The sequence below is a fragment of the Manis pentadactyla genome, chromosome 8 (genome assembly GCF_030020395.1).
Source record: "Manis pentadactyla isolate mManPen7 chromosome 8, mManPen7.hap1, whole genome shotgun sequence".
Taxonomy (NCBI): Eukaryota; Metazoa; Chordata; class Mammalia; order Pholidota; family Manidae; genus Manis; species Manis pentadactyla.
The window spans coordinates 113,803,721-113,825,804 of NC_080026.1; the positions used below are offsets into that span (position 1 = coordinate 113,803,721).

The 22,084-nt window shown below is 46.0% G+C and overlaps 1 protein-coding gene and 1 long non-coding RNA gene across 2 annotated transcripts in view; one reads left to right on the forward strand and one right to left on the reverse strand.

The window, feature by feature from the left end:
* PDCD11 (programmed cell death 11) overlaps positions 1-22,084 on the forward strand; it is a 35,273-nt gene that overhangs the window by 11,626 nt on the left and 1,563 nt on the right. Inside the window, exons 12-34 of the mRNA XM_057506268.1 lie at positions 83-229; positions 1,513-1,764; positions 2,352-2,486; positions 3,015-3,209; positions 4,098-4,268; positions 5,084-5,303; positions 6,095-6,244; positions 6,658-6,773; positions 7,323-7,864; positions 8,775-8,837; positions 12,490-12,598; positions 13,846-13,935; positions 14,138-14,240; positions 14,644-14,821; positions 16,764-16,820; positions 17,434-17,556; positions 18,155-18,277; positions 18,714-19,017; positions 19,245-19,361; positions 19,984-20,133; positions 20,367-20,614; positions 21,164-21,332; positions 21,876-22,029. Coding sequence (XP_057362251.1) covers positions 83-229; positions 1,513-1,764; positions 2,352-2,486; positions 3,015-3,209; positions 4,098-4,268; positions 5,084-5,303; positions 6,095-6,244; positions 6,658-6,773; positions 7,323-7,864; positions 8,775-8,837; positions 12,490-12,598; positions 13,846-13,935; positions 14,138-14,240; positions 14,644-14,821; positions 16,764-16,820; positions 17,434-17,556; positions 18,155-18,277; positions 18,714-19,017; positions 19,245-19,361; positions 19,984-20,133; positions 20,367-20,614; positions 21,164-21,332; positions 21,876-22,029 — 3,916 coding nt within the window. The remainder of the gene's footprint in view (positions 1-82; positions 230-1,512; positions 1,765-2,351; positions 2,487-3,014; positions 3,210-4,097; positions 4,269-5,083; positions 5,304-6,094; positions 6,245-6,657; positions 6,774-7,322; positions 7,865-8,774; positions 8,838-12,489; positions 12,599-13,845; positions 13,936-14,137; positions 14,241-14,643; positions 14,822-16,763; positions 16,821-17,433; positions 17,557-18,154; positions 18,278-18,713; positions 19,018-19,244; positions 19,362-19,983; positions 20,134-20,366; positions 20,615-21,163; positions 21,333-21,875; positions 22,030-22,084) is intronic.
* Positions 17,273-21,164, reverse strand: LOC130684628 (uncharacterized). Its single transcript, XR_008998998.1, has 4 exons — positions 20,900-21,164; positions 20,632-20,760; positions 19,093-19,233; positions 17,273-17,653 (listed from the first exon to the last, which is right to left on the reverse strand). It is a non-coding gene; the product is annotated as an uncharacterized LOC130684628 (long non-coding RNA).

Sequence of the window (22,084 nt, forward strand, 5' to 3'; positions counted from 1 at the left end):
TGAAAGAGAGATGTGACAAACTTTGTTGTAAGAAGTGGAGGAATCTTGAGGCACCGTGGCATCTTTTCTTTTGACTCTTTAGGGCACAGTGCTGACCATAAAGCCATATGGGATGCTGGTGAAGGTGGCCGAGCAGATCAGGGGCCTGGTACCTTCCGTGCACCTGGCTGACATCCTGATGAAGAATCCAGAGAAGAAGTACCATACAGGGGATGAGGTCCAGTGCCGGGTGAGGCTCCTGAAAGGTTTCTGTTGGGGTTTGGGCTAGATGGGAAGAGCAGTGCTTTCTCAGCTGAAGGCCTTTTCCCACAAATGAGCGTGTAATGTCTACAGTACTGTGTCTGGCATTGGGAAGAGAAAAGTGGGTCCCTGCCCTTGAGAGTTGTGTAGTATACTTGAGAGTTACAGTACCTATGTGATCTTTTGCTGCACAGGTTGGTACAGGCTATACGCTATGGTCATATCTCAGAGGGGAGGTGAGGGTGGGCTGGGCAGCAAGAACCATCAATGATATCAGTAGCAACTACTGTGTAACATGATGTATCCTGTGCCAGTTGCTATGTTAGGCATGTGACATGCATTAATTCTTTCAATCTTTAACAACCCTCTAAGTTAGTACTATGAGCCTCATTTTGCAGGTGGGGAAATTAAAGCTTAGGAAAGCTAAGCATCTTGCCCAAATACACACAAGTAATAAGTAGTAAAAACAGTTTTCAAATTCAGTTCTGTATGACAATAATGTCTTCTAGATTCCTGGCAAGAGGTGGGATTTGAACTAGAAAGGTTGGATAGGATTTGGGAGGTTGAGGGAGGAGCAAGGGTGCTTCAGGCACAGAAATAGCCCAAACAAAACTGCCAAAACTTGAGCAGTTTATAACAAAGGCTTGAATCCCAAGAGAAACTTCACAGGAGTTGTTAAGATTAAATGTGGTAATACACAGTGCTTAGTGTAAGGCCTGGTGTGGCAGGCACAATGTTAGATTTTCTTAGATTCATTTAATTTCATTGTTGAGTCAACTAAGTATTGATTATCTACTGATGCAAAATTGTATAGATTTGGGGTCAGGAGGTTAAAAATAGAGGAATTTTTCGGCCCTCAAGGAGATAACCTGAGGGATGAGAGATTGTTGATTTCTCAGTCTTAGTTTATAGCTAATGCACAGTACTGAGGTGGAAAATTGCTTGAGTCATTCATTCTGTTAGACAAGATGCAAGTGATCTGGGAGGGAGCTAAGGCTGTGTTAAAGGAGCTGACACAGGACTCTGGAGGTGCACAAAGATCATGAATATGGCTGTAGGTCTAGGAGGGAATGCATGGGAGGAAGTACATCTGAAATAGCAATGAAGGCTTCTTGGATTGTCATCCAGCAGGAAACAGGGAGGATCTGTGGGTGAGATTATTCTCAGAGGGAAAAAGATAGGTTCTTAAGGACCAACCGAGGCCTTTGAGTTCAGGGGGTTTCAGAGACCAGTTCAATAACTCTCTTGACGATGGCCAGTATCCTCCCCTAGGTTTTACTTTGTGACCCTGAGGCCAAGAAGCTGATGATGACCCTAAAGAAAACACTGGTTGAGTCCAAACTACCTGCCATTACCTGCTATGCCGATGCCAAGCCTGGTCTGCAGACACATGGCTTCATCCTCAGGGTCAAGGACTGTGGCTGCATTGTGAAGTTCTACAATGATGTGCAGGGACTGGTGCCCAAGCATGAGCTCAGTGCCGAGTATGTCCCTAATCCGGAGAGGGTCTTTTACACTGGCCAGGTAACCCTTTCTATGGACAGGCTCCTACCCTTGGTGACCCATGAACACAGATTTGAAAGAGTAATAGGGGGCTACTTGTTAAGGGGTAAGGAAGAGAGCATGTGGGATGGTGGGCCTGAGCCAGCCATGTGGAGATGAGGAACAGAACTGAGAAAAGCCCTGAAGGGGGTTCAGTGGAAGCTGGCAAACTCATGCACCTCATATATCCCCGCTGGCAAACCTGGAGAAATTAGTCTTTACCTGGAATACTCTGGTGTCCCTCATTTTTATCAGAAGTTGTTCTGAGGCCACAGTCACCACAAGGGGTCAGTGCTATAAAACTAGTGAAGTCTGTATCTGTTGAGAAACAAATGAAAAAACATAATTTTTTAAAAACTTGGGATACCAAAAAATGTATTCGTGTCTTCCTTTGACCCAGAAGGCTGACTCGTGGGGTTCTGTGTAGCTTTCAGTACATTCTTTTCACTACCTTCTGATGTGATCCTGGGTTTTGGTGGGTCTCCCAAGGCCTCTGCAGGGCTCATGGAGGGCACCTCCCTCCAGGGCTGCAGGGAGCAGTTGGCCAAGCTAGTGTGGTTTCTTACCAGGTGGTGAAGGTTGCAGTGCTGAACTGTGAGCCTTCCAAAGAGAGGATGCTCTTGTCCTTCAAGCTGTTGAGTGACCCAAAGAGAGAGCTTATGGGACACAGTCAGAAGAAGAGAAGAGCCATTAACGTTGGGCAGGTACTTGGACTTCTCCAGACAAGTTGTGTTACTGGTGGCAGAGAGCAGGGAGCCCCTGACACGTGGTGCTGCAGGGGAAAGCTGGGGATAGCTAGATGAGAGTCCCCAGATCGAGGGAAATGAGGCTCTTGAGAGAGGACCTTGTGTTCTTCCCTGGGCATCAGAGCCAACACAGGCTCCTTGGGAAAGGACAGTTCTGTCAGGGAGTGGCTCTTCAGCAGTGTGATGCTGCCTGCCTTCCTCCCCGGCCCCTAGGGCCAGCCTGTGAGACTCTTTCCCCTGAGACCCAGCAGGGGAACTGGGAGAGGAGTGATGTGAGCACTGGAGCGGTCCTCGTGTACACATGCGGCATGCCTTCCAGGTCTCTGGGGAGGTGGGCTGGGGTGCGGAGGAAGGCTGCTCCTCTCATCTTGACCCCTCAGTGATCCCTGGTGCTGGAATTTGTGCCTCTCATCCCTACCTGACCCAGACGAAGTTGCTTTCTTCTCAACACCAGTGCTCTTCTTTATCCTTCTCTTGCCTGGGAAGTTGGTGGATGTGAAGGTTTCAGAGAAGACCCAAGATGGGCTGGAGGTGGCCGTGCTGCCCCACAACATCCCCGCTTTCCTCCCTACGCCTCACTTGTCAGACCACGTTGCCCACGGCCCACTGCTGTACCACTGGCTCCAGGCTGGCGATAGACTTCACAGAGTCCTGTGTCTGAGCCAGAGCGAGGGGCGTGTTGTATCCTTACTGGTATCTGAGGAGCCAGGGGCCCTTGCAGGGGAAACAGTCACTCTCTGCTCTTAGTTGGAAACTCCATGGAAAAAAGTTGGCTGTTTGACTTCAGAAATGCCTCTGTAAAACCAGACCAGTGACAAGCCTGCACTTCCCCTTTATTCCTCTGGTGGAAAGTAAGAGTGGAATTGAAGTCCTGCCAAGAGATGCAGGTGGTCAGGGCAGAGTGGGAGTGCAGGGTGCTGGGGAGGGAGTAGTGTGGCCTGCCAGGACAGCAGGATATTCCCGTAGCACATCCAGCCTTCTTGAGGTACATGAGTTGGAATGATTAACATGGTAGCTGCTTCCCCCCTGCCCGGTCCCTGGGGACTATGGAGCTTAGAATATTCCTTTTGGTCTTGGTGTGGATGCTGTGAAGGTGGAAACTGCTGCTTTTCTGACAGAACAAAATCTCCTTTGGGTGAAGATAGGCAGAAGACATGAAATTGGGTTGGTTAGAATGAAAATTGTAGAGGATCGTGTTATGGCTGATCCACCTGTCAATCCATCTGGCAAACCGCAGGGATGAACTGTTCCCTTTTTGGTCCCCTCCCAGTATCTGGAGATGAATTAATAAGGAAATGAGTAAAACATTGGTTCTCAAACTTCAGTGCACATTGGAATCACCTGGAAGGCTCGTTCAGGCACAGCCCACTGGGCCCCACCCAAGTTTCTGACTTAGTACGTCTCAGATGGTCCTAGGATTTGCGTTTCTGACAAGTTGCAGGTGACACTCCTGCCACTGTTCTGTATGCTTAGAGAATCACTAGTAGAGGGTGTGGAATGGAGAAAGAAGGTGGGGAAGTGGATATTCCATCTGCCCTTCTGCAACATTCCTTGATGAAGTGCTTCCAGTTCCTTTGCAGGAAGCCAGCTTTGGTCTCCTCAGTGGAGGGTGGCCAGGATCCCAAGAGCTTCTCAGAAATCCACCCTGGAATGCTGCTCATTGGCTTTGTGAAGAGTATCAAGGACTATGGTGTGTTTGTGCAGTTCCCCTCAGGTCTTAGTGGACTGGCCCCCAAAGCGGTAAGTTCAGCTCCATGCATGAGGGCGTGTGAGGAGAGGCAACAGTCATCGAAGCCAAGGGCGAGAAGGAGCAGGATGCTTGGAAGATTTTTAGGGGCCAGATAAAAAGGCAGCTGGGTGAGGAGGGGTGGAGCTTGGATTCAGTCCATGCACCTTTTGCCCATCCATGTGTCCTGCCTCAGGGCTGTGTCCCCCTGGAGGAAGGGGTACCTTTTCTGCCTCATACCACAGCACTTGACAATACCCTTGAAATTACTCTCACTGCCCCCAATACCCCCCAGCTCATTGCATCATAAACTTTTCAGACTGGGAAAAATCCTAGCAATCCCACAGTTGAACCCGCCTCATGCCTGCTGTATAAACTGAGACCCAGAGCAGGGAGGAGTTTGACCAAAGTCGTAAGACAGTGGTGAGAAAATGGCTCCTAGTGCATTTCTGCTGCACGTAATTCATCAATATTTATTCCATAGGTTTGTTTGGCCTGGACAAATGTTATTTGCTTCTCCTGCCAGAACAGTTTTAAAAATGGGAACAGAGGAGAGGACCTTGGAAACATGCATAGTCAGGGGTAGAGTGTTGCCATGTGGTGTTGGACATGGATGGCTCAGTGTCCTTCTGACTTGCCAGTGATGTGCTTCCTGGGCAGCCAGAGCCTCTCCTGTTTTATGGAAGGGAAGTAGAGCCATAGTGAGGGAGGGCTGAGGGGAACTTGCTGTGTCCCATCTCCTCTCTCCCACACCCTTTACTGGTGTGTTAAGAGGGCTGTCTTAACAGGGGCTTCTTTTCCTTTGTTTTCTGCCCACTCTTCCCTTTAGATCATTAGTGACAAGTTTGTGACCTGCACAAGTGACCACTTTGTCGAGGGGCAGACAGTGGTTGCAAAGGTGACCAGTGTGGATGAGGAGAAGCAGCGCATGCTGCTGTCGTTGCGGCTGTCAGATTGCGCCCTGGGGGACCCGGCCACCACTAGCCTCTTCCTTCTGAGCCAGTGCCTGGAGGAGCGGCAGGGCGTGCGCAGCCTCATGAACAGCCGAGGTGGGGGCGGTGGGGCAGAGGATGAGGGGCAGGGGTGGGTAGTGTGTGTTGTAAGTTAGTGCCTATCTGTTGTCAGGCTTCCCAGATACTAAAAAAAATTGGTAAACTTTTTAAATGGGAATATGACCAACATAAAGTGCCCTAGTCATTTAGGGTGCAGCTCAGTAAATGTTTGTAAAATGGACACCCCTTTTTAACTACCAGCCAGATTCAGATAAAGATCATTACCAACATCCTGGAAGTACCCCCTTGTGCTCCCACCCAGTCCAGAGTCAAAATTTCCTTTAGTTCTAGGGCTTTAGGTTTGCTTTTATTGTGGTACCAGTTACCTCTTCTTTTTTGTTCTTTTATTTAACAAATGTACAGTGTATGATAAAATGGAACAGGGACCTGCTAGGACACTTCATGTGGGGTTGGTATTCTGACCTTCCTAAGCTTTCAACCATTATGTAGGATTGTTGGAACCCTAATGGGATTTGGGCCTAAGAGCCTTGAGAGAGTAGGTTCCCAACATAAAGAATGAAAATTCATAAAACAAAGAAAAGTGTGCATTTCTGGTATTTTGTTGGCTATTTTCTTGAATTACAGCCAGGTGGATTAGCAAGAGGCATAGATTTTTCCACCTCTGTAGGATACCAGCTATCTCATGGGTATTGGGCATTTTTAGCAAACGTGATTTGCTCTTCACAGTTGTTGTGGCTCTCCGCTGCCTGTGTGGCAGTGCATTTCCAAAGGAAAAGAATGGTAATATTTTATTTTGTTAAATGTTGTTTCCTTTGGATCTCTGGCAGACTCTGTGTTGATCCAGACGCTGGCTAAGATGACCCCAGGGATGGTCCTTGACCTGCAGGTGCAGGAGGTGTTGGAAGATGGCTCTGTGGTGTTCAGTGAGGGCCCAGTGCCTGGCCTGGTCCTGAGAGCCAGGAAACACCATCATGCAGGTGAGTGTTTTTGTCTCGCCCATCATCGGTGGGGGTGACCCTTTGCCCCATTGTTTCTTCTCCTGGATAGAGAATTTCCAAATACATAGGGTAGATGAGTTGATTCACACAAGTCTTTGGCATGCCTATCTTGTGTGAATGTAAATCAAGACAACTGGCAGCCTACTAAGAAGATTTAGGTATTAATTCTTTTATTATAACTGTTTAAATGGAGATTTTTATGTATCAGGTTGTATAAGTCAAGGCACACTTGAACTTGAATTGTGGGGGCTAGGCCCTTGGTTTCCCCAGCCCTTATAGACCCAGGACACATGTCCTCTTGTCTTTTTTGTGCCTAATGGCTTGCAAGGGTGCTGTCTCCCTTCCTCATGTTCTCAGATGGTGATCATACTGTGTTTTGTTCTGCACTGCAGGACAGGAGGTGCAATCTGGACAGAAAAAGAAGGCTGTAATCTTAAATGTCGATATGTTGAAGTTGGAAGTACATGTTTCCCTCTGCCACGATCTGGTGAATAGAAAAGCCAAAAAGGTAAGCTTGCTGATGACTTCCATTCCCATGGTCTTAAAGGCATTACGTGCACCCTCAACCCCCTCACTTCCCTGGTGGGTTATAATGCAAATGCCAGTAGACAGGGATCATATGCCTGCATTTGTCCAGTTCATTCCCAGTTTATACCTCTCATCCTGGTGTGATAATAATAGCACTGACTTTCACTCTGGTTCATGTGATAGGTTATATGGTCACCCTGTCTTTAGGGCCAGGCAGGTAATGTAAATGATGGAGTGAGCCAGGTAGGTTAGGATTGGTAGCTATAGGGTTCTGATGGACTGCAGAGTGCATGCCCTGCCCACAAATACCCTGTTCCATCTGGTATTTGCCAGCAAGGAACATCACGTCATCTCCATGTACAGTGGAGAAGCTGGGACGAGGAAGTGAAGGCTTGTTTGTTACAGCTCAGACTAGCCTTGGGTCCTCTGGACTCAGAGGGTTTCTCCAGCCCCCACTCTGCCCAGTGGGCAATGAGAGTGAGTACTTGTGCTCTATAAAAAGCGGGCATGGTGGGTTTTTCTTTTCCAGCTGAAGAAAGGCAGTGAACACCAGGCTATTGTGCAGTACTTGGAGGAGTCCTTTGCCGTCGCCTCCTTGGTGGAGACTGGCCAGTTGGTGGCTTTTTCTCTGACCTCTCACCTTAATGACACCTTCCGCTTTGACTCGGAGAAGTTACAGGTGGGACAGGGTGTCTCCCTAACCCTCCAGACCACAGAACCAGGAGTGACTGGTCTTCTTTTGGCTGTTGAGGGGCCAGCTGCTAAGAGGACCATGAGACAGAGCCAGAAGGACTCTGAAACAGTTGATGAAGATGAGGAAGTGGATCCAGCTGTGGCTGTAGGGACTGTAAAGAAACACAACCTGTCCATTGGAGACACGGTCACAGGGACTGTCAAGTCCATTAAGCCCACCCATGTCGTTGTGACCCTGGAAGATGGCATCATTGGCTGTATCCATGCCTCCCATATTCTAGATGATGTTCCTGTGGGCACATCTCCTACTGCCAAGCTGAAAGTTGGGAAGACAGTCACTGCCCGAGTGATTGGTGGGCGAGACATGAAGACATTCAAGTATGGAGGTTTTGGGGAGTGGGCTGGCCTTAAGGGGAGATCATTGTAATTGTGGGAGAAGCAGTGGGAACTGAGGCAGGTTCTAAAAAGTTGCACATCAGTCAGATTTTCATTTAGTTAACAAAAACATTCAGCAAAGAATCCCTTTTTATATCTTTTTTTTTTTCTAATGGCTTATAGTATAGTGGTTAAGAGCACTGGTTAGAGTCAGACCTGGGTTTGAATTCCAGATTTGTCACTTAGAATTATGTGGCCATAGGTTGAGCAGTTAACTTAACTCTCTGAGTTTTATTTTCCTAATTTATAGAGTGAGAGTGATGGCAGTAACTAGTAGGGCCATTGTGAAGGTTGAGAGAATATCTAGTATGTCATATGACTTGGCAGGTAGGTTTCCTGACCCATAATTACTGCTCTAGTATACATCGCAGTTACTGTAATTGATCCTCCACTGCATGCTTTAAATATAGTCATTTACTTTAAATCTAGTTGCAATATGTTACTGTATCAGAAATCCTTGCCATAATAAGAAAAGCAAAAAAAGAATTCAAAGTCTGGTTAATAATTTGCATATTAACTTCAGTAACTCTGGGATCTTAGTAAGCCATTTCTTCTGTCTAGACCTCCCCTCCTTATTCAAATGAATGAGTTGGAGTATATAGTCTGTGAGAAAAATAGTTTTAAGGGTTTAATACACAATTCTAAAAGATCAGGTGAGCCAGCTCTTTGCCACCTACTGCAGAGGATGAGAGTGAGTGGAAACCCTCAGGCCTGCACATCACCCATGGGTGATAGGGCAGTGGAGCAGGTGGTTTTTTAGTTTGGTTTGGTGGGGAGTAGAGAGAAGTTCTCATCTCCAGATTATGGGTCACAGAGAATAAGAGAAATGATTTGACCTTATTTTTTTCTCCAGGTTTCTCCCAATAAGTCACCCTAGATTTATTCGAACCATTCCGGAGCTGAGTGTTCGGCCGAGGTGAGGGGAACTCCAGTAGCATGGTCCCATGGAGAGAGCACTGGGCTTTGGGGCCAGGACTCAGTTCTCCTCTTGATTCAGCCAGTGTTGTGACTTACTTTGCCTCTCTCTGTGCAGGTTGTCTTTCTCTAGTAGAGATATTTGTCTCGCTCTCTAGGGCTAGTTAGAGGGATTGTATGAAAATGAATGTAAAAACTGTATTCAGGGTTTAAGTATCAATGTAAAGGGGAATTACAGTTGTTGGTGGGCATGTAACAAAAAGAAACATTTTTGTTCCCAACCCAATTTTCTAGAACTCAGTAGTTCCCCAAGTAATTACCTAACATGTAGCCAAGAATTCTTGTTCTTTGAGTGTAGGCTTCTAGTTTGGTGACTGGAATTTGAGGTCATCCTCTAGCAGATTCCACAGAGGGATGTTCCATGAAGGATTCTGGGTGGAGGTGAACTAGTAGTTACATGTAGTGACGAATCTAATTTGTCTGAGATTGTTTTTTCAGAGGATTTTAAGTGGGCCTATCTGCTTCCACTTTCTCCATAAACATCTAGCTTCTTCACAAAACTGGTAGGCCATAAGTGAGTGAAGCTAAGCACACATGACTGAGACTGGCTATACAGAGTCAGCCCTGGAATCCATCCAGGTTGTAAGTCTTGAGTACCTGGGGGTGCTATGGAAGGGCTTTTTAAATAACTTTTGGAAAGTAAAGTTTGGTCAGTGTCCTGAAGGGGTCAGAATAGAAGTGGAATATTTTGGAGAAGGCTTGTGCTTGAAATAGGGAAATATTCCTGCGACATTGTGTTCCAGATGCTAACAACACACGTGGATCTTCAAAGTAAGCCCTTTCGTTCCAGAATGAACGTCAGATGCATACATTCCCATTTGTTTACTCTGTGGTTTCCTTAGTTTTGTAGATTTTGATTGTGTCCTCCATTAGTCTTTGTTGTGAAAGTAGAGAGACCTCCCCTTGTTAGTCGTCATAGTCTGCAGTATCTTCACCTTTGAGGTGTGATGTCGTGTCTAATTAAGGGTGAGTTTATTCAAGCTAAGGGCAGATATCTTAAATTAGTGAATACTGAAAGGGACGGATCTGAATTTTGTGAGTAGATCCACTGTGATCTGAAATGGTTGTTGACCCTCAGAGTCCTAGACCCTCTAATTAACAGGTACTGCTGTTCTTGGTCTACTGTCCTGTCTCAGAACCCTGTGGTCTGAGCCAGAGTGGTGGTACCTGGCTGTAGCAGCATGAGCCATGCTAAGAAGGGAGTGCATTTATTGAGGAGGTGGGGGATGGAAAGTTATAATGACAGACAGATGGACAGATAAACTCCAGCATACCTTCCATCTCCTCTGTGCATCTGTGTTGTATCGTTACTTACTTTAATCAAAGCCCCTGAGAAACATAGTATGAACATAACAATGGTGGTATTGCCATATTTCTCTAATGCTTATGTTTTAAAATGCATATATTGAAGTCAGGAGGAAAAACATTTATTTAATTGATGTTGCTAACTTATTGAGGAAGTGTAGTCATTTTTATTCCCCACTTATATATGGAGATCTTGTGCACAAAAAGAATGCCATCTTTACTGGAGCTGAGTTTAGGGTTGTAGAGTTCGCTCAAGCTGGATAAGAGGCTTCCTTCTAGGTTACTCTTTTGGAAGGGCAGGAGTGAAGAGAGCAGAGCTGGTCAAGAGTCTTAAAATGTAGCTCTGAATTCCTGCTAGTTAGTTAGTTTTCTCTTAATAATTATTCACTTATGACCATCTTTCTTTTTTTGTGGTTATTCTTGTTAGAGAAGCACTATATATATGCATTTCCTTTTTTTATCCATTCATGGACATTTAGGTTGCTTCCATATTTTGGCTGTTGTGACTAATACTGCAGTGAACATATATCTCTTTGAGATCCTGTTTTCAGTTCTTCTGGATGTGTACCCAGAAGTGACAGTGCTGGATCATATGGTAGTTATACTTTTAATATTTTGAGGAACTTCCACCGTTTTCCATAGCAGTTCTACCATCTTACAGTCCTACCAACAGTTTATGAAGAAGGGTTTCCTTTTTTCCATACCTTACCAATGCCTGTTGTGTGTTTTTTTAGTTGTTGTTGTTTATAATGGCCATCCTTACAGATGTGAGGTGGTATCTCACTGTAGTTTTGGTTTGTATTTCTCTGATGATTAGCTTGTGGGCCATTTGTACGTCTTTGGAGAAAGATCTTTTCGAGTCCTATTTTTAAATTGGGTTATTTGTTTTTTTGTTACTGAGTTAGCCTAATCTCTCCTTGTAACAGTCATATTGGATTAAGGCCACACTGATGACTTTGTTTTAACTTACTTAGCTATTTAAATTCCCTATTTCCAAATACAGTCACGTTCTGAGGTACTGAGAGTTAGTCCTTCAGCTTATGAATTTGGTGGGAGGAGGCACAATCCATTCCATAACAGGCATTCCAGTGTCAGCTATAGAGTGGATATATTTTTTCATCTTAATTATGTGAGCATTATAGATAATGTATATAAATAAATGTTCCATACCTTAATTATACACATAGATAGACACATACACATATACAAACACACACACATAAATATGCATCCATAAAAATTATTTTGTGTAGTTTGCAAATTTTACATAAATGGTGTGCTGTGTGTAATATTTCACAACTTGTTTTTTTCACTCAAAATTTTGTTTCTAAGATCTGTTTTTGTGCCTTTAGTTAAAATTCTAATCCGTCCTGTGAATGTGCCAAACTGTATATTTTCAAACTGATGGAGGACATTTAAGATTGTTTCCAATTTTTCTCTATTATAATTAATGTCACAAAGAATATCCTAGAACTTGTTCCATTGTGCATCTGTGCAAAGATGTCTCAAGGGTGGAATTACTGTGTCATAGGATATATGCATTTTCACCTTTACTAGTATATGAAGGTTACTGTTTTTCTATATTCATCAATACTTGCTATATTATATGTTACAATTTTACCAGTATTACTTGTACCATTTTACTGATGTTTTGTTTTGTTTTGTTTTAGAAATGATTTTAATTGGAGAGCTGGGCTGGGTTGGAAGGGTGGGAGTTCTCTGATTCCTTTTAAGTGATCTGTGGACTGTTAACTTTCAAACTGCATCCCTTGTTGCTTTTCTGAGAAAGAAAAGAGAATCAAGAATGCAATAATGGCAAGGTAGCATAGGGGACATAACTCTGCATTTTTGAATCAGAGCCCTGACTCTAGCTTCTGGTTCAGTAGCATAAAATGAGTTTAATAATATCTACCCTGCCTAATTCACATATGAGATAGTTGTCACATTCAGCAAGAGATTGTTTGTGAAAACAGTTCTGCAAAATGTAAAGCAATAGCTAAAGTATTATGAAAGAAGAAAAACACTTTTGTTTCCTAAATTTGTAAAAATTATAGTAGGCTACCTACTTTAGAGCTTGTTCATACCAAGGTGAGCAAAATGGAAAAGATGAGCTCTCTCATGCAGGTACTGTGAACATTCCCCTTCAAGGAGAGAAATGGGGGTGTGGGAGGTGCGTATGAATTAGGGGGATCCTGTATAATTAGTCTAGAGCCACTCAGGAGAGGGTTTCAAGTTAGAAGCCTTCTCCAGAGGTTGGTTTACTCTTTTCATTGCCTTTCTGTAAACAGTGAGCTGGAAAAGGAGAGCCGCACTGCTCTCAACACTCACTCTGTTAGCCCCTTGGAGAAAATTAAAGAGTACCAGACTGGCCAGACCGTGACTTGCTTTTTGAAGAAGGTAAGTAGTGCGTGCCACCATGTGATGCCAGCCTTCTTTCGGAAGAAAAGGAGAAGCTGGAGACAAAAACCATTAGAACTAGGCATTTGATTCTGTGTTTACCACCATGCTAGTCTGTGGGAGATAAAATATGGCTCCTAGTTTAATTAAGGAGCTAAAATTGTGGCTTATAAAACAATGAACAAGCAGGTTACAATTCAACATGTTTACAGGTTAATTGTACAAAGTAGAAAAACAAAGAGTAAGATTAAAATAAGTGTAGTACTAAAATAAATTCCTTTTCATGAAACTCATGTGAAGTGCAAAACTATGTAATTGAGTGCCAGGTTATGTGTTCTAACCCCAAGTGGGTCAGAACTTCAAAAAAGGGAAGAGATTAGTGAGAACTGTACTGGTTGGAATGTATCAGAGAGAAAGGTGGTGTGGGCTTGACCTTGAGGGCTAACTCCTCTTTGCTGCTCCAGATTCATCTTCTAGGTGTATCTGAACATGTCACAGATGCTTGATCCTTTCAGTTTCCTGGGGTCTATAGGTAGGGTTCACAAACCCCAGATGCTGTAGAGTGGTGCCGAAGGCTCTTCATAATCTGGCCTTATGTTCATATACAGGTCACTTAGTGTTAGTTCTCCTGTATATTCCCATAGCGAATTGTACTTCCACTGCTTTAGTTATTTGCATACTCGTTTGACTTACTCTTTGTAGAGTGTAAATTCCCTGGAGGCAGGGCCTGCCTTTTATTTATTTCTGTGTGCTGTGTGCATAGTGGCTACTTGATAATAAATGTTTTGTTGAAGTGACTTGAAAGTTGGGGTGTTTTCTAGAACAGGACACTGTAAACAGTGAAGGCTCAAAGTCTCAATTGATTTAGAAATCAAATGTTGGCCACTGGAGATGATTAACCATCACTGGGCATAGCTGAGCTTGGAGGAGGCTACAGAGGTCAATGGGGCTTGTCCTACTGCTTGAGGATGTCTCTGAGTTCATTTTTGCCTCAATCAACTGAGGCACCAGGAGGTGTACATGTTCTGCTAGGCTAAGAAGTCTCTAAGCAGGACTCAGAGTGAAGCCTGTGAGAAGTGGTGGCTGGGCAGGGGCAGTGGGATGTAGGGGGTAGATTACTGTCCCTTGGAAAAATTTGGATTAGGGCCCTTTCAGCCCTGTGATTTTAGGAGAGTCTATGTTTTAATATAGAGAAGAGATGCTTATTTTTGCCCCATTCCATTTCTGCTGTCTTTTTCTTCCCCCAGTACAACGTGGTTAAGAAATGGCTTGAGGTGGAGATTGCTCCAGACATCCGAGGGAGAATTCCCTTGTTGCTCACTTCTCTTAGCTTCAAGGTCAGTGTGTTAGAGATCCCTGGAGAGGAAACCCAGGCTCCCTAAGCTTGACTCAGCATCTGGTGTGTGCTCACAGTGTGTACAAGGAACTGTGCTTATTCCGGGATTGGCTGGGGAGATAACTTGCTGTAGAGATTAAATGCTGTGGTTTTGGATAAATGACAGATGTTTCTCGAAACAGAGAAATTTTCTTGTTTTCTAGGTTCTGAAACATCCAGATAAGAAGTTCCAGATTGGCCAGGCCCTGAAGGCCACTGTGGTTGGCCCAGATTCTTCCAAGGCCTTCTTGTGTCTCTCACTCATAGGTGTGGTGAAGGGGTGGGGTAGAAAAGAGTAGGAAGGGGTCTTCAGTTACAGCCCAGGTTGAAGGCTGCTTTCGGTATGGAGTCCTCAGGAAGCCTAGTGTGGGTGGTGCCTTCTTGGAACAGTTTTTCTCTAGGGGCTTTATTCTTTGGCCTGTGTCACTCTGTCTAAGTCACCTTTCCATGAACAGTTGGCTTTCCCAAGTGTCTTAGAAAGGGTAGTCCATCACATAGCCCTGGGATTCTTAACTGCATGGTGTGATAATCTGGGTCTTTGTCATCATCTGGCCCACTCAGCCTAGACATCCCGAGTTGGACAGCCTCTACCTTCTCCAGCCTGTGGTTGGCCAGCATTCCAGGTTCTTCGATCATTTCCTCTGCCAAATCAGGGTCATTCTTTTACCAGGTCCTCACAAGCTGGAGAAAGGGGAAGTAGCCATGGGCCGAGTGGTGAAGGTGACTCCCAAGAAGGGGCTGACTGTCTCCTTCCCATTTGGGAAGGTAGGAAGAGTCAGTATATTTCACGTGAGTGACTCTTACTCGGAGACACCTCTGGAAGACTTCACCCCCCAGAAGGTGGTCAGGTAGGCCAAGGTTTTTTCCTTTCTAGCCATCTGTGGGATTGGTAGATTTTTTTTAAACTATAGAATACATGATTTTACACCCAAAAAAAACACCGAGTATAAAATGGTAAATGAAAATGTCTATTGCTTCTCTTTCTCTAGCGCTTTTTGTATTAATATATTTTGGTCTCTATCTTTGAAGACTTGCACACATATATAGGCATAATTTTGTATAAATTTTATTTCATATACTGTTCTGCAGCTTCCTTTTTTCTCACGGCAGTTTATCATAGGCTTTTTCTATGCTAATATATATAAATCTGCCTTGTTCTTTTACCTTATTTTTAATACTTTTTTTGTATTCCATTGTGGTTGTTTTTCTTCATAATTTATTTAAACAATTCTCTGTTGATGGACAATAATGTTGAAGTGGGTATCTTTGCACATATGTGTGGATACTAGTACAAGTTTATCTGTGAAATGAATTTCTAGCATTAAAATTGATAGGTCAAACAATGTTGCACATTCTTGCCAAAGTGCTGTTTAAAAGGACTGCTGATTTATATTCCCATTAACAATAAAGATGACTGTGCATTTCTCACACCCCTACCGACCCTGGATGCTGATTTTTTTTAGTCAGCCATTGAATAGGCAAAAATTGCATTTTATTTACATTTCTCTAGGGGTCATTTTTTCCTTTCTTTGCTATTTACAATTTGTTCTGTGCTTATCCAAGTTGCTTGCTCATTTTTATACTGAAGCAGGCTTTTTTTTTTTTTTAATTAAAAAAACCCTGATTTGTAGGTGTTTTCTATGAAAATGATAGTAACCTTTTGCAGCTGGGGGTTGCTTTATTTATGAATTATTTCAGATGCACACAAATGAGCCTACCATCAGAGTTTTAAAACCATTTTATATCCTGAGTAAACAAGCATTGAAGAGGCAGACTTCAGCCTGATACAATACAGACTTCTGAGAATCAGAGTTAGCTAGCCATGGAGCAGACACTTTCAGAAGGCAGACACTGGAAGGTGGTAAATGTACTTTCCTGCCTCAAATGTCCCAGCCACCAACACCTGTCTCAGTTCTCAACCACTTACCAGACTAAACAGCACAAAAATAACCAGGGCCTGGGAGAAGAAAAGGACTGAGTCAGAGAGAAATTCAGGTTTATCTCTGCTTTGTGTCTTGAGGTTTACAAAATGTAGGTGTGATTTTTAGGAAAGCATCTTTTTAAAATACATTTTATTATAGTCAAACCTGTGAGTAGCATTCATTGCCTAAAAGTAGACAATCCCTCAGGGTCCTTCCTTGTTTTAAGGGCTATGATGCTGGGTTATAAAAGGGAAACACCTGTCCTGGGAAAAATTTGGACTATTGCTGTGATCCTTTCTACTGCTTAGATTCTCTACTTTGAAGCTATAACTTCAGGCTACTAAGTGCTGTTTCAGACGACATAAGTTTGGAAACTTAACCAAAGAGTCAACCCTGCTTTCCCTTCTAAAAGCCTCCCCTGCTCAGGCCTCACTGATCTGCTGCCTCTGAACAGCTGCTGTGAGTCTGCAGGAGCACTTAGGTCATCCCTTGGTCACAGTTTCCTGTGGTTTGTCCCCTGACATCACACACTCCTGGGACCCGACACAGTTCTGGTCTCATCTCCCAAGTCCCCCCGCCGCCCCATGGCTCTTTCTCTGTGTCTTCCAGAGGGCTTCCCTATCTCCTCCTATTTTCTTCTCCCAGCACCTTTCTTGGTAAGAAGAGTAAGTAGTGTTAATTTTACTTGACAGACTAGTAAACTGAGGCCCAGAGAGGTTACTTGTCCAGAGTCTCTCAGCAGGATTTCCACAGAATGGAGAACAGAGCCCAGGCCTCATGTCTCCTTGCTCTGTCCTGCTGGTCAGGTCAGCCCTGTGGAGAAGAAGCTGAAAAAGCATCATTTCCTTGTCTTTTGCTCTCTTTCCAGGTGCTATGTTCTGTCCACTGCAGGCCATGCACTGGCTCTGTCGCTGCGGTCATCCAGGTGGGTGTCTGTTTTGTTGGGACAAGAAGAGGGGAGAACCCTCTCAGAGGACTAAGGAGAGGCTACATGGATCTTTGGGAGAGACATAGAACTTTGGGCTTCCTACCATTTCCCTCTGCTTGTTCACTTTATACCCTGCCCCATTTTTTATCTAGAAAAGCTGAGGACATACTGATTGCCAGAACTGTCTGCTCAGGCTCTTGTTTCCTTTGGAAAGGTTCAAACATCCAAATGTGGTCAAGATTACCAGATGGTGATTCTGGTGAGGGGAGATGATTTAGCTCCCAGGGTTCCATAGTAGGGATGTGATGAAGTGGACTGGCCTGAGGTCAGCTTGCTCCATGGTTAGAAATGGATGTCTTTAAGGCCAGGACTTTGCGTTTGACCTCCCCCAACTTGGTCAGTCTCTCCCTACTTCTGCATAGCCGACTCACAGACACATGTCCCCAGCTGACTGGACCTCAGAGAGGGTGGGGCTGGGCTCTGTAGGTTGTAGCCTACCGACAGGTCCAGAGTGGTACTCTTACAAAGTTTGATAATCGCAGGTGAGTTGGGGGCGAGAGTGGGGAAAGGGGTTTAGAGGTATACGTACATAAGCCTTTTATTTCTTTAGGACAAACCCAAAGACAAAAAGCAAAATAACAGATCCCGAGATTAACTCCATCCAGGACATTCAGGAAGGGCAGCTCCTGAGAGGCTATGTGATATCGGTCCAGACACGTGGTGTGCTTTTCGGGTGAGTGAGATAGAGCCTGGGGTCTGTGGGTCAAACTTGGGTGCCCTCCTTGGGCCTGTTCTGGTCTGCGGTCAGCCACATCCCTCAGTCAGCTTCTCTGAAGGGAATATGAATGAAGGAGAGTCAGTGAGTTTCCCCTGGGTTTTTTAATTCCAGTATGTTTTATACTTTAAAAAAAGTTTTAAATTATTCTTATTTGGTGTTTTGGACAAAGAATGTAGCAGATCCAATTTAGGTTTAAACACATTTGGATTTTCTTTGATTTAGTGTTTGATCATGGTTTCTAAATGCTCTGTGCTGCAGCCTTGCCTTTGCTGCTATTATGTCTCCGCATTTTTGTATTGTCTTAGCAAGTTTGTGATTTATACATTGTTGTGCTCTGCTGTGGAGAAGAAAATACCTTCATCTTCATTATACTTAATAATTCTTCCCAGTTTACAAGGTCCTTTTTATCCTTTTGAATGCTAAGAACTTATATCTAATATCTGTCATAAATCCTCATCACAACCTGGGTCCCTGGGAAAGTAGAGGCCTAGGCTTGGGTGGGACTCTGTTGTTTTCATGACCACAGGACCTTTGTCTCTCTCTCTCCTCTCAGCCTTGGTCCCTCAGTGGTGGGTTTGGTCCAATACCCGCATGTCTCCCAGTACAGCCCGTCCAAGAAAGCCCTTTATAACAGATACCTCCCTGAAGGGAAGTTGCTCACAGCCAAGGTCCTAAGGTAGGTGCCTTCTCCCACCCACTGCCACGTCCCCGCCTCTTTCTTTGGGATGCTTAGGAGGAGGTATGATAAACTTGTAACATAACAGCGTGGGTAGTGGTGGGAGCAGTGTTCAGATGAACAAAGCCCCTTTGTTTGGAGCCTTCTTCCTTCAGTCTCCCAACCTTTGTTCCTAAAAACAGATGTGGAGACTTTTCTCTTCATAGGCACCTGTTTTGGGGGATGGATGAGGGAGACATCACAGCTGCCTCCTGTATTTTACTACTCAGCACGGTAAAATGTGCATATCATTGCTAAGAACACCTAGTGGATTCCAAGGCAGGTGCGGCAAAGCCCAGAAAACTGGGCTGATCAGGAGAGGAAGGCCTGGTCTGCTTGCTGTTCCCAGTATGTTCTGTTGTCCTCATTGTTCACCCTCCCTCTCTCCCTGTTGTAGCCTGAACCACCGGAAGAAACTGGTCAATCTGTCATTCCTCTCTTGTGACACTGGGAAGCCGGATGTGTTTCCTGCCTCCCTAGGGCTGCCACTTCTAAAGCAAGAGGAGAGGAAAACAGAGGCAGAGGAGAGAGACCACCAAGAAGCAGAGGAGAAGGAGAAGAAGAACCAGAAACGGAAAGAGAAGAGGAGCCAGAAGGGGCAGGAAGAGACACAGCTGCCCAGCAAGGAGATGCCTAAGCCCCAGAAACTACACCCAAAGAAGCAGGGCAAGCGGCCGCGCCTGGAGTCTGGAAGCGAACAGGTAGGTCGCAGGGATGATGGCCTCCCTTCACGTGAAAAGGAAAGTGTTTCAAAACCCAGCCTGGCAGCTCCTCACCTTCTTACCTTCTCTTGGACTGAGAGCAGCATGGGTGTGGAGGCTGGGCCCTGGGTGGTGCTGGGAGGGTCAGAGAGAGGGCCTTGCCCTGGTCCTGCTGACGGCACCTCGGCGTGAAGGGTGGTGTGGCATCTTTCCCACCTGTCCGTCAGGAAAGAGTGAACAAGAAGAAAAAGAAAGCTGCCCCATCAGAGGAGGATGACAGTGGTGTTGAAGTATATTATCGGGAAGGAGAAGAGGAGATAGAAGAGATGAGTGTGCCGTCCAAGGTGAGGGGCAGCATCAAAGGTGGGAGAAGAGGCTGCTCCAGGGAGGAAGGCCTCGGTCTCCTGCCTGAGGGGTAGGCTGTCTTCAGCGCCACCCTCTTCTCTCTGCTTTCCTGTAAACTGACAAGGTAGGGCTGCTAGTTTCCTCAGTGGATCATCAGCTCCCTGGGGACAGGGACCCTGCTTTACCTGTAGAGTGGGCTGCATAAAATAAATTCTCCTCAATGGTTATGGGTGGAGCTGAATTAAACTAGTGGGCTGAGCAGATGAAGAGGAGGCTCAGCCTTCCTGAGCCTGCATCCCCTGTGAAAATGAGGCAGCACTGCTTGAACTGAGGACAGGGTATGGAAGGCATTCGCAGACACCCCTGCCATCCTTAGAACCCTCGTCATATCTCTGTTCTAGCTCTGCTATTATTTTATACATGTATGTGTATTAGCTAAATGAAAATTTACTTGCAAAGAAAGCTTGTATGTCACCACTGTACAGTTTCTCCAGTGGCATGGGGCCTAGTGGGGTCTAGCCTGGCCCTGGGAGAAGAGGAAAGGTTTCTGGGCATGGTTGGAGTTCCTTCTCCAGGTGGGATAGGGAAGCCAGAGCCAAGTGCTTTCCTGTAATCCTCCAGGAGAAGCCGACCAGGCCAGCAGAAGTGCCCCGGCTGCAGCTGTCTTCTGGCTTCGTTTGGGATGTGGGGCTAGACTCTCTGACCCCAGCCCTGCCACCTCAAGGAGAGAGCTCAGATAGCGAGGAGGACGAGAAGCCACAGCAATCCACGGTGTCGTATTTTGCAGCATTTTCTCCTTTTTGCAGGGACCCCTTGGTGCCACTCTCCTGTGCCAGGTGTCAGCCCTAGCCTGGGAGTCTCTTCTGGGGGGGTGGGGGGAACAGTCTCAGGCCAAGGAGTATTTATAGAGCCCGTGGACTGCCCTGCCAACTTGTGGCTTCCACCAGACCTCCCCAGGGACTGAGGAGCAGATTTCTCACTTATTTCTCTGCCTTCCTGAGTAGAAGAAGAAAAGCAAGAAGGAAAGGGAGTTGGAGAAGCAGAAGGCAGAGAAAGAGCTCTCCCGTATTGAGGAGGCACTGATGGATCCCCATCGACAGCCAGAGTCAGCAGATGATTTTGACCGACTTGTGCTGAGCTCCCCCAACAGCTCCATCCTGTGGCTGCAATACATGGCCTTCCACCTGCAGGCCACAGAGATCGAGAAGGCCCGGGCTGTGGCTGAGAGGGCTCTCAAGACCATTTCCTTCAGGTCTCAGCTTTGCCCACCTGGTTAGCAGGGAGGCCCGGGTCTCCGGGTCCCAGGGTTTGCTGCCTGCAGGTCCCTTCCTCTCAGCAGGCTGGCAGCACTTCGGCTTGTGGGTTCTTATGCCAGGCATTCTCTCATAGATGTGCCACCTGTGAAATAGGTCTGCTCATGTATATTTTATAAAGTCGTGTTCACTGAAACAGCTAAGGGTAACATTTACAAGAGTCCCTACAATTAGGTGCCCCACATGGAGCAGAAGTAAAATAGGGAAAATAACTGTCCACATACCTGGGTAGATTTGGTGGGCTTCCTTAGGGAGGGGAGGCAGAAACCAAGGGAGCCCCCTGCCTGGCACTCAGGGGTCAGGGTTCCTGCTTCCCTGTGAGCTGCAGTGGGGACAGGGCCTCTAAGTATCTGTACTTGGAGGTGGGAACTGAGGACATAGATGGGTCTTGGGGAGGGAGAATAGTTCCTGTCAGCATCCCTGGGTGGTGGTTGGGGGCTTGTTGGGCTGAGATGATAGAGCTCATGTGCTGACCGCTCTCTCTGCAGAGAGGAGCAGGAGAAGCTCAACGTGTGGGTGGCCCTGCTAAACCTAGAGAACATGTATGGCTCTCAGGAGTCACTGGCCAAGGTCTTCGAGCGGGCCGTGCAGTACAATGAGCCTCTCAAGGTCTTTCTCCATCTTGCTGACATCTACACCAAGTCAGAGAAATTCCAGGTAGGAGTCTGGGCCAGCTGGCCCACTACAAGGGGGTCCTCAGCTGTGCAGAAACTAACTCTTGGGAGTCACAGAGGCAGCAGGGAGGAACCCCGCATTCTGGGTCCAGTCTTGCCCTGGGCTTGCAGTGTGACATCTGAACCCTAACTTGCTCATCTTCCAACTGTGAGAAGTCATTACCCTGGCCTCTGCTTTAGGAATGTGGGGTGAAGATGAGGGAAGTGACAGGACAGTAGGCCCTGTGTATTCCTGGGGATGCTGACGGGCTTTGTAGACAGAAGGTGACACCCAGCCCCTTTTGTGTGTCTCCAGTTACCCCCTGTCATGCCGCATTCTGTCTCCTAGTCTCAGGACCTCCTTATGGGCACAGGATTAGTAATGTTAGGCCTCCGTCTGTGCTCTCCTCTCTGAGGCCCCCCACTCCCCTCAGGTATCTAGAGCTGGGCGTCCTGTAATGACTGAGTTTGAACCCATCTGGCTTCTCGGGCGCACCTGCCTGTCTGTTGTTCACCCTGTCCATAGCTTGCCTTGTCTTTCCCACAGGAAGCTGGTGAACTCTACAACCGGATGCTGAAGCGTTTCAGGCAGGAGAAAGCTGTCTGGATAAAATACGGCGCCTTTCTTTTGCGGAGGGGCCAGGCTGGGGCCAGTCACCGTGTGATGCAGCGAGCCCTAGAATGCCTGCCTAATAAAGAGCGTGAGGGCTCATTCCACCTACCAGCCCAGTTCCCGAACACATCAAGCTCTCTGAC